The sequence below is a fragment of the Saccopteryx leptura genome, chromosome 9 (genome assembly GCF_036850995.1).
Source record: "Saccopteryx leptura isolate mSacLep1 chromosome 9, mSacLep1_pri_phased_curated, whole genome shotgun sequence".
Lineage (NCBI taxonomy): Eukaryota > Metazoa > Chordata > Mammalia > Chiroptera > Emballonuridae > Saccopteryx > Saccopteryx leptura.
Window position 1 is genome coordinate 88,513,277 of NC_089511.1, and position 12,181 is coordinate 88,525,457.

The window sequence follows — 12,181 nt, forward strand, 5'->3', positions numbered from 1 at the left end:
CATATAATCTGCAAATAATAATAGTTTTACTTCTTCTTTTCCAACTTGAATTCATTTCTTCTTCTTGTCTAATTGCTGTAGCTAGGACTTCCAGGACTATGTTAAATAAGATTGGTGAAAGGGGGCACCCCTGCCTTGTTCCTGATCTTAAGGGGATTGATTTTAATTTTTGCCCATTGAGTATGATGTTGGCTGTGGGTTTGTCATAGATGGCTTTTATCATGTTGAGGTATGTTCCCTGTATTCCCACTTTGCTGAGACTTGATCATGAATGGGTGCTGGATTTTATCAAATGCTTTTTATGCATCTATTGAAATTATCATATGGTTTTTCTCCTTCTTTTTCTTTATGTGATGAATCATATTGATTGATTTACGAATATTGTACCATCCTTACCTCCCCAGAATAAATCCCACTTGATCATGGTGTATGATTTTTTCCATATATTATTGGATCTGGTTTGCTAATATTTTGTTGATTTTAGCATCTATATTCATCAGAGATATTGGCCTATAATTTTCTTTCTTTATGTTGTCTTTGCCTGGTTTTGGAATCAGAATTATGCTCGCCTCATAAAAGGAGCTTGGAAGTCTTCCTTCCTCTTGATTTTTTGAAATAGTTTGAGAAGGATAAGAGTTAGTTCTTGTTTGAATATTTGGTAGAATTCTGTTGTGAAGCCATCGGGCCCCAGACTTTTCTTTGTTGGGAGTTTTTTGATAACTGTTTCGATCTCATTTGTTGTAATCGGTCTGTTTAGATTTTCTGATTCTTCCAGATTGATTTTTGGAAGATTCTATCTTTCAAGAAATTTGTCCATTTCTTCTAGGTTGTCTAGTTTTTTGGCATACAGTTATTCATAGTATTTTCTTACAATATTTTGTATTTCTGTTGTGTCAGTTGTTATTTCTCCTCTCTCATTTCTAATTTTATTTATTTGAGACCTCTCTTTTTTTCTTGGTAAGTCTAGTTAAAGGTTCATCAATCTTGTTTACCTTTTCAAAGAAACAGCTCCTAGTTTCATTGATCCTCTGTATTGTTTCTGTAGCCTCTATGTCATTTATTTCTGCTCTGACCTTTATTATTTCCTTCCTTCTACTACATTTGGGCTTTACTTGCTGTTCTTTTTCTAATTCTTTTAGATGCATGGTTAAGTAGTTTATTTGAGCTTTTTCTAGCTTCTGAAAGTGTGCCTGTAGTGCTATGAACTTCCCTCTCAGGACTGTTTTTGCTGTGTCCCATAAATTTTGAGTTGTTATATGCTCATTGTCATTCATTTCTAGGAATTTTTTTTATTTCTTCTTTGATCTCATTCTTAATGCATTCATTATTTAACAACCTGCTATTTAGTTTCCATGTGTTTGAGAATTTTTGAGCTTTTCTGTTGTGGTTCATTTCTAGTTTCATGCCATTGTGACCGGAGAAAGTGCTTGATATGATTTTAGTCTTCTTAAATTTGTTGAGAGCCCTTTTGTGCCCTAAAATGTGGTCTATCCTAGAGAATGTACCATGAGCACTTGAAAAGAATGTATATTCTGCTGCTTTAGGGTGAAAGGTTCTGAAGATATCTATTAAATTGAGTTGATCTAGTGTTTCCAATAAGTCTGCTGTTTCTTTGTTAATTTTCTTTCTTGAGGATCTATCTAGTGATGTTAGTGGGATATTGAAATACCCTACTATTATAGTATTGCTGTTGATCTTGCCCTTTAAATCAATCAAAGTCCGCTTTATATATTTGGGTGCTCCTATATTAGGTGCATAGATATTTATAGTAGTTATATCTTCCTGTTGGATTACTCCTTTTATCATTATGTAGTGGCCTTCTTTATCTCTTACTATATCCTTTGTTTTAAAGTCCAATTTGCCTGATATAAGTATTGGTACCCCAGTTTTTTTTCATTTCCATTTGCATGAAATGTTTTTTTCCATCCTTTTAACTTCAATCTATGTGTATTTTTTGTTCTAAGGTGTGTGTCTCTTGTAGAGAGCATATGTATGGGTCCTGTTTTCTTATCCACGCAGCTACCCTATGTCTTTTGATTGGATCATTTAATCCATTTATGTTTAAGGTTATTATTGATATGTAGTTGTTTATTGCCATTTTCTTTTTTAAAGATGTATTCCTTTGTGCTATATTCTTTTCCCACTTTGATCTGTTTACAACAGGCCCCTTAACATTTCCTGCAGCATTGGTTTGGTTGTAATGAATTCCTTAGGTTGTTTTTTGTCTGGGAAGCGTTTCTCCTTCGATTTTAAATGATAGCCTTGCTGGATAAAGTAGTCTTGGTTGTAGGTTCTTGTTCTGCATTACTTTGAATATTTCTTGCATTCCCTTCTGGCCTCAAGTGTTTCTGTTGAGAGGTCAGATGTCATCCTTACGGGGCCTCCTTTGTAGGTGATAACTTTTTTTTCTCTTGCAGCTTTTAATATTTTCTCTTTATCGCTTAGCTTTGATATTTTAATTATGATGTGTTTTGGTGTAGGTTTCTTTCGGTTTCTCTTTAATGGAGACCTCTGTGCTTCTTGGACTTGTGAGAGTTTCTCTTGCATTAATTTAGGGAAGTTTTCAGCTATGATATGATTGAACAAAGTCTCTATCCCTTGTTCTTTTTCTTCTTCTTTAGGAACCCCTATGATGCAGATGTTATTTCTCTTCATGTTGTCACAGAGCTCTCTAAGGGTTTCCTCTGACTTTTTGAGTCTCTTTTCTCTTTTCTTCTCTGCTTTCATGTCTTCATTCCAGTTGTCCTCCAACTTGCTGATTCGATCCTCAGCTCTATCTATCCTGTTTTTAATTCCTTCCATTGTGGTCTTTATTTCTGATATTGTATTTGTCATCTCCGACTGATTCTTTTTTATACTTGCTATTTCTTTATTTAGGTGTTCATAATGACCATCCATTGTTGTTCTAAGATCCCTAAGCATCCTTACAATCATTATTTTGAACTCCGCATCTGGAAGTTTGATTATTTCCATATCACTCAGTTCATCTCCTGAAGGTGTCTCTTGTGGTTTCATTTGGATTGTACTTCTTTGTCTTCTCATTGTCTGTTTTTGGGTGTTATATTTGTAGAGTTGGTTGAGTCCAGTCTTGGTGTTGTCTGCATCCAGTTTTCAGTTGTGTTATTTCTAGGTCTTCTTGGGTTGGTATCAGCTGTTATCTGTAATCCACTTTCGGATTTGGGCAGCTTTGAAGTTTTGAGTTGTTTTCTTAACAGGTGATAGTCTTTTTAATGATCTCAGCAGGGGGCTTCCTTGAAACTGTATCCAGGATTGTGGTGGGTGTAACCTGAGACTCTGAAGGCCTCTTTAGCCAATTAATCTCTCTGGGGGAAGGGTGTTTTCTCAGCTTCAGTAGGGGGAGGTGTATCTCAGATCTCCATGGAGACCTGAGTTACTGCCCCTCCTCCCCACTTCTTGTTTTCAGCTGTGTCTTGTTGTGCTGATTGGAGCTGGATAGATGTCTGGAGATTTCTGATCCAGAAGCAATTCAGCTCTGTTTTGAGAACCATTCAGTCCCTCCCCTAGCTATGGCCGCCTCCAGCATGGATGAGTCAGCTTTTTTAGGTCATTTCCTTCATTCCTTAGTCCCTCACAGTCTGTACCTCTCTTTCCTTTCCACTTGGGAGATAAGCTGGTCTTTTCAACACACCTCGCTCTCTGGTTGCCAAGCAAGTGGCTGTGAGCAGTAGTTTCTGCTCTTTTCCCTTCTGTGAGATCCCCTGTGGGCTCTCAGCCTCATCCCCTCCCTCCGTTCCTGTAAGCAGGGGAGATTCAGGCGCTCCCTACCAGGTTTGTTGTGGCTTCTTCTTTGCTCCTTGGTTTTTGAGAGCTGTTCTTGTAGTTCAGAGTTGGTTTTTCATGCTGATTTTTCCTAAATTGATTTGTATTCCAGTTTGGTGGTAATAGCTGGGCGTCTGTGCGTCCGCCTAATCCGCTGCCATCTTTTCCTCAAGAGAAATACAATTTTAAAAAATAAAATGGCAATAAACAATTACATATCAATAATAACCTCAAATGTAAATGGATTAAGTGATCTGATCAAAAGACATAGGGTAGCTGCGTGGATAAGAAAACAGGACCCATACATGTGCTGTCTATATGAGACACACCTTAAAACAAAAGATGAACATAGACTGAAGATAAAAGGATGGATTAAAATATTTCACGCAAATGGAAATGAAAAAAAAGCTGGGGTAGCAGTACTTATATCAGACAAAATGGACTTTAAAACAAAGACTACAGTAAGAGATAAGGAAGGGAGCAATCCAAAAGGAAGATATAACCATTATAAATATCTACACACCTAATATAGGAGCACCTAAATATATAAAGCAGACTTTAATGGATTTATAGGGCGAGATCAACAGCAATACTATAATAGTAGGGGATTTCAATACCCCACTAACATCACTAGATAGATCCTACAGAACGAAAATTAACAAAAAAACAGTAGACTTAAAGGACATACTAGATCAACTCAATTTAATAGATATCTTCAGAACCTTTCACCCTAAAGCAGCAGAATATACATTCTTTTCAAGTGCTCATGGAACATTCTCTAGGATAGACCACATGTTAGGGCACAAAAGTGGCCTCAACAAATTTAAGAAGATTGAAATCATATTGAACACTTTCTCTGATCACAATGGCATGAAACTAGAAATCAACTACAACAGAAAAACTGAAAAATACTCAAACACATGGAAACTATTGAATAAATAGCATGTTATAAAATAACGAATGGGTTAACAATGAGATAAAAGAAAATTTAAAATTCCTAGAAACAAACGATAATGAGTATATATCAACTCGAAATTTATGGAACACAGCAAAAGCAGTCTTGAGAGGGAAGTTCATAGCATTACAGGCATACCTTAAGAAGCTAGAAAAAGCTTAAATAAACAACATCTAAAAGAACTAGAAAAAGAATAGCAAGTAAAGCCCAGAGCTAGTAGGAAGGAAGGAAATAATAAAGATCAGAGCAGAAATAAATATCATAAGGGCTAAAGAAACAATACAGAGGATCAATGAAACCAGGAGCTGGTTCTTTGAAAAGGTAAACAAGATCGATGAACCTTTAACCAGACTCACCAAGAAAAAAAGAGAGAGGATTCAAATAAATAAAATTAGAAATGGGAGTGGGGAAATTACAACTGACACAACAGAAATACAAAATATTGTAAGAAAATACTATGAAGAACTGTACGCCAAATAACTAGACAACCCAGATGAAATGGACAAATTCTTTAAAACATATAATCTTCCAAAAATTAATCTGGAAGAATCAGAAAACCTAAACAGACCGATTACAATAAATGTGATTGAAACATTTATCAAAAAAACTCCCAAAAAAGAGAAGTCCTGGGCCTGATGACTTCACAAGTGAATTGTACCAAATATTCAAACAAGACATAACTCCTATTCATCTTAAGCTATTTCAAAAAATTGAAGAGGAAGGAAACTTCCAAGCTCCTTTTATGAGGCGAGTATAATTCTGATTCCAAAACCAGGCAAAGACAACACAAAGAAAGAAAATTATAGGCCAATATCCCTGATGAATTTAGATGCTAAAATCCTCAACAAAATATTAGCAAACTGGATCCAGCAATATATGAAAAAAATCATACACCATGATCAAGTGGGATTTATTCTTGGGAGGCAAGGCTGGTACAATATTTGCAAATCAATCAATATGATTCATCACATAAACAAAAGGAAGGAGAAAAACCATATGATAATTTCAATAGATGCAGAAAAAGCACCCATTCATGATCAAAACTCTCAGCAAAGTGGGAATACAGGGAACATACCTCAACATGATAAAGGCCATCTATGACAAACCCACAGCCAACATCATACTCAATGGGCAAAAATTAAAAGCAATCCCCTTAAGATCAGGGACAAGGCAGAGGTGCCCCCTTTCACCACTCTTATTCAACACAGTTCTGGAAGTCCTAGCCACAGCAATCAGACTAGAAAAAGAAATAAAAGGCATCCAAATTGGAAAAGAAGTAAAACTATCATTATTTGCAGATGATATATTTTATATAGAAAACCCTAATATCTCAGTGAAAAAACTACTAGACCTGATAAATGAATTCGGCAAGGTGGCAGGATATAAAATTAATACTCAGAAATCAGAGGCATTTTTATACACTAACAATGAACTGTCAGAAAGAGAAATTAAGGAAGCAATTCCCTTTTCTATTGCAACCGAAAAAATAAAGCACCTAGGAATAAAATTAACCAGGGAGATTAAAGACTTGTACTCAGAAAATTATAAAACATTGATAAGAGAAATCAGGGAAGGTACAAACAAGTGGAAGCATATACCATGCTCATGTTTAGGAAAAATAAACATCATTAAAATGTCTATATTACCCAAAGCAAATTATAAATTCAATGCAATACCAATTAAAATACCAATGACTTACTCCAAAGATATAGAATACATATTCCAAAACTTTATATGGAACCAAAAGAGAACACGAATAGCCTCAGCAATCTTGAAAAGGAAGAATAATGTGGGAGGTATCACACTTCCGGATATCAAGTTATACTACAAGGCCATTGTACTCAAAACAGCCTGGTACTGGCATAAGAACAGGCATATAGATCAATGGAACAGAACAGAGAACCCAGAAATAAACCCACAGCTCTATGGACAACTGATATTTGACAAAGGAGATAAGAGCATACAATGGAGTAAAGACAGCCTCTTTAATAAATGGTGTTGGAAAAATTAGACAGCTACCTGCAAAAAAAATGAAACTAGACCACCAACTTACACCATTCACAAAAGTAAATTCAAAATGGATAAAAGACTTAAATGTAAGTCATGAAACAATAATCATCTTGGGAGAAAACACAGGCAGTAAGCTCTCCAGTATTTCTCACATCAAGATATTTGCTGATTTATCTCCACGCACAAGTGAAATAAAGAACAAGATGAACAAATGGGAGTATATCAAACTAAAAAGCTTTTGCACAGCTCAAGACAATATAAGCAAAATAAAAAAGACAAACCACACAATGGGAGAACATATTCGACAATAAGTCTGATAAAGGGTTAATAACCAAAATTTATAAAGAACTTGTAAAACTCAACACCAGGAAGAGAAACAATCCAATAAAAAAAAAATAGGCAGAAGAAATTTATAGACACTTCTCCAAAGAGGACATACAGATGGCCAATAGGCATATGAAAAAATGCTCAACATCACTAATCATTAGAGAAATACAAATTAAAACCACAATGAGATATCACCTCACACCAGTCAGAATGGCCCTCATCAACAAAACGATACAGAGTTTAAGTGCTGGGCAGGATGTGGAGAAAAGGGAACCCTCCTGCACTGCTGGTGGGAATCCAGACTGGTGCAGCCTCTGTGAAAAACAGTATGGAGATTCCTCAAAAAATTGAAAATCGAACTGCCTTTTGACCCAGCTATACCACTTTTAGGAATATACCCCAAGAACACCATAGCACTGTTTCAAAAGAAGAAATACACCCCCATTTTTATGGCATTGTTCACAATAGCGAAGATCTAGAAACAGCCCAAGTGTCCGTCAGAGGATGAGTGGATTATAAAGCTTTGGTACATATATACTATGCAATACTACTCTGCCATAAGAAATGATGACATTTACAACAAGAATGGACCTTGATAACATTATACTGAGAGAAATAAGTAAATCAGAAAAAACTAAGAACTGTATGATTCCATACAGAGGTGGGTCATAAGAATGAGACTCAGACCTGTGGTGGCGCAGCGGATAAAGCGTTGACCTGGAAATGCTGAGGTCGCCGGTTCGAAACCCTGGGCTTGCCTGGTCAAGGCACATATGGGAGTTGATGCTTCCTGCTCCTCCCCCCTGTCTCTCTCTCTTTCTCTCTCTCTCCCTCTCTCTCCTCTCTAAAATGAATAAATAAAAAAATAAAATAAAATAAAAATTAAAAAGAATGAGACTCAGATACATGGACAAGAGTATTGGGGTTATGGGGTGGGAGGGGTTTGGGGGAGGGGAGGGGCACAAAGAAAACCAGTTAGAAGGTGATGGAAGACAATTGGACTTTGGGTGATGGGAATGAAGCATAATCAAATGTCAAAATAACGTAGAGATGTTTTCTGTGAACATATGTACCCTGATTTATCAGTCACCCCATTAAAATTTAAAAAAAAAAAAGATGGTGCTGCCCACGTGGAAGCCTGTTGCCCACGTGATGGTATTGGTTGCCCTTCTCGCTTGGGATGGGCGTGATTATATTAATGTGTTTTGGGGGCGGCTGTGGGCTGGCAGGATCCTTGTAGCCTGGGGCTTGGTTTTGGGACTAAGCCTTTCCCACCCTTTTTGATGTGGGGTGGTGCACTCTCATGAGGAATCCCATTATGCCTCAGATAAATGACTGTATCAGAGACTCCCTCGTTTGTATATTGGATTAAAGGTTTTGGTTTCTACACTATAAAGTGGGGCAGACTGGGAGCTTGCTCTCTCTCAGTTCCTGAGATTAGCATTAGAGGAGAGAGCAGAGAAAGGAGAGCAGGGAGAGGTCACGTGAAGGAGAGGAGAGGCAGCCAAGATGGCAGAATGCTGAAGAAGCCAGTTTGTGCGGAGAGAAGGAGATGGGAAATAGAGGTGAATAAGGCTGGTGAGCTAGAAACCTTTGATTCTAGGAAACTCGGATAAGTCAGTAGCTTTGTGAGCACTGAATAAGTGGGTTTTGGAGCCCAGAGTGTGTTTTTACTTGCCCACAGGGTGCAAGCTAGGATTAAATGTAATGGCCCACCAGTTCTTGGCTCTGTTGTTTCATTACTGTCTGTCAGAATCTAATGCGAACCTGCATGGGCCAGGAGGCTGTGATGGTGGCTGTGGCTACTGGCTTTAGAGTGACAAACTGCTGTTTCCCATCTGTCAGCTTTATGAAGTTTGTAAGACTTCTTGCTCCAAAACACTTAAATAGATTTGTTAAAGACAACATATGTATTGAAAGTAGCAATTTTATTTGAGTTAAAATTATTTACAAAAACCCAAAGACATACTTCATGAAACTGGTACAAACTATTTTTTTCCTGCCGTTGGCTTTTGCTCCAAAGATCACAGCTGAGAAATACTGTATAAAATAAAAATAAGATTGGATTCAGAAAAGTACTCTACTGTCTAATTTCCAATTGGTTGTATTTACACAAATATTTACAATGGAAAAAAAGGTTACTTTAAAATTTTAATTTTTAAGTCAGCCTCAAGTACCCTAAAATGCAGAGTTCTCTGAGGGTTCAACACACAAATGCACTGCAGTTGGTGAGGTGATTTCTCCCCCACCCCACCCCCACCAAAATCTGCATCTCTTATCAGTGCTCGACAATTAGTTATTATTTAAATAACAAAACAAAAAACTGTTAAACACTGAGGTAAATCAATTCTCCAATGATTACCAGTGTAACAGAAAAATGTAGTTCGCCCTGATTGTTCTCATCCAAATGTTTGCTATTTCTTACCACCTTCCACAAGTCCATTTTACCAAAAATCTGTTCTTTCTCCTATATCAATGATTAATAAATATCAACATATTTTACAATAATTAAACAAAATATATCTAATTCATTTTTATGAATATCATTTACCAATATGCTTTTAAAATAGTTTGCTAAGCTAGCTTTTATACTCAGGGCAAATACAAACTAAGTGTTTTCCAAGTTACACTGGCATACTATGCTCTCAGGTGATGGGTGGGGTCTGGGTAGGCAGGACAAAGAAGAAAACAATTTGCCTGGAACCAGTTACTTCCTTATAGATTTCCCAGCAATCTGCATTATCAAAAATAGGAAGACATTAGAAGGCAGCCACTGCATTAAAAAACATTACAGCTGGCACTGATACAAGAGCCCCGATTTGTCACTTTATACAAGGAAATAACAAAGTCTAAAGAAGTAAAAATTAGACTTTTAGCTATTTTCCCCAGTACACACCAAACTTAATATTTTTATGGCTTCAAGTTTTACAAATTCAATGACGAAACAATGTAACTACCTGAAAGATATTTAAAAATATTAATGAAATAGATCTCTGGAAAGCCTACATTGGGGTCTGATAAAGAAAAAATGTATAACTAGTGGTCTGAACAGTAACACAAGAAAAATCTTGCAATGTTGTGAAATTAAGGATAGTGTTGTGTGTGTTCCATGACTGCTTTCCAAACAGCACACTGCCCTATGAACTAAGACTCTGAATGGAAAAAGAAAAGGATCTTTCTACACCAGCAATTTAAGGCTTTGCGCTTATGCATTTGATCCTGTCACTCTTAGAAGAATATACACGTCATCTGGAAACATGAATTCCACATTGGTGTTTTAGCTTCCTTATAATTATTGTACTGAACATTAGAAAATATATCTAGAGAGTCCTTCCTCAAAACTTCATAATGTTTCAAGAGCCTCCCCTAACAGTAAGTGTAAACTACCCTGGGTTTGTCTGTTTTGCTTCATCCTCTAACTGGGCACATCATCTATGTCATCGTCCCCTATACTGTGAGTTTTCTTGCGCCTACAGTTATGACTCACTACGGTAGCATAATGAACATGGTCACGGTCTGAAGAGTGAACAACAGTCTGAGAACCCATATCAAATCAAGAATAAAAAATATGATACTAATCCCTTGTGTCTTTGGATTCCATCTAATTTTAAATATAGACAGTAGTTCAGGGAACAACAAGAAAAAATTCACAAATTATTAAAAGCTTTATTTACGATTGGAATCATTCAACAAAAGAGCAAAAGCAAATGAGCCTGAAAAAAGGAACTAAGCTGTTGTCTAGAATGTCCTCCGAACATTCGTTGCCTCAGTAGCTAAGCTGCCTTTGCACCTGGCTGGCATGACAACAGTGGCTCAACATACACAGCAGTTGCACTAACAGCAGCACAAGTTTCCCCTTCAACTTGCCCAGAGGAAAGCAAGAGGACAAGGGAGAGTATAAACTCTGCCAAAGTAAGTGTACTTAAATACTGCATGGGATTAACAGCCTGAACCTTCCCCTCATTTTTGATAGTTGCAGATTGGTGCAGTAACTGTCATCTAGCAAATGCAGAATGCATGACGAAGAAATCAGGAGGCCTTCAAAATCCAAACATGAATGACACTGATGAATGTTCTTGGTGTATCTTCAAGGACTTCTTTCATGACTTTTCTTTGTCTAAGAGTCACTCCGGCATTACCAAGCACCTGAAGCAAAGGTGAAGCAGCTAGCAATGTTCCAAGTACTCAATCACTCTAGAGATAGACTTCTGGCCTGTGGTTCCAACAGCACACTGAAAGGAGGAGGGTGGGTGGGGAGAGAGGAAGTAACAATTAATGTTTTATAAAGTTTAAAAACTATTAGATCAAAGCATAAATTCTTTAGTTTGACTAAACTCAACATTATGAATCAAAACACAGAGATTGAATTATGGCTTTGATAATAATTTGGTCAAAATAATTAATTACTTTAAAAGAGAAATAGGGTACACTTACTGAAAGAAGATCCTGTTTTCCTTCCACTCACTATGGTCACAGTATTTTTATTTCTACTGTCATTCATGTGTTAAACACATTTAAAACCCCAGAAGCTGCAATAGAAGCTACTTACAGTAAGATTCATAAAGCTCAGGAATTTTTTGAGCATCTCTGTCATTATTGAGAAGTCCCCTTCAGGCAGATACTCCCGCACAGTGGTCACATTGATCTGAGGAAACAGCAAAGAAATCCCAGTCAGGTGGCAGAACACAGAGTGGGCATCCTGCTCTGTGTTGGTGGTTTTGGCACATGTTCTCTCCAGGGTCCCTGAACTCCCTGGTTAATATGTGATTTCCTTTTCCATACTCACCTCTGCGTGTATGTGTGTTGCCACTCCCTACCCCATCCTATCCACAGAAAGAAAGGGCCAAGTTTAAGCTAGTAAAGGCCACAAAATGAATGTATGTGTGCGTATTTACTCTTGTAAATGCACAGAAAGTGCTGCTGAGCATGTGCACATTGGGGGGAGGGGGAGGCTTGTGTTAGGAAAGGAGGAGGGCAGAATTTAAAATGTTACACTTCAGAATATACTCAGAGCTGCTTATGGAATAAAAAGAAAAAGATCGGCCCTGGCCGGTTGGCTCAGCGGTAGAGCGTCGGCCTAGCGTGCGGAGGACCCGGGTTCGATTCCCG

The 12,181-nt window shown here is 37.3% G+C and overlaps 1 protein-coding gene across 2 annotated transcripts in view; it reads right to left on the reverse strand.

Moving 5' to 3' along the window:
- Nucleotides 1-8,981: 8,981 nt before the first annotated feature.
- Nucleotides 8,982-12,181, reverse strand: part of WAPL (WAPL cohesin release factor) — a 103,085-nt gene continuing 99,885 nt past the window's right edge. For both annotated transcript variants that reach the window (XM_066348119.1, XM_066348118.1), the window contains exons 18-19: nucleotides 11,622-11,717; nucleotides 8,982-11,304 (exon numbers count right to left, since the gene is read on the reverse strand). In XM_066348119.1, coding sequence (XP_066204216.1) covers nucleotides 11,239-11,304; nucleotides 11,622-11,717 — 162 coding nt within the window. In that variant the 3' untranslated portion in view covers nucleotides 8,982-11,238. The remainder of the gene's footprint in view (nucleotides 11,305-11,621; nucleotides 11,718-12,181) is intronic.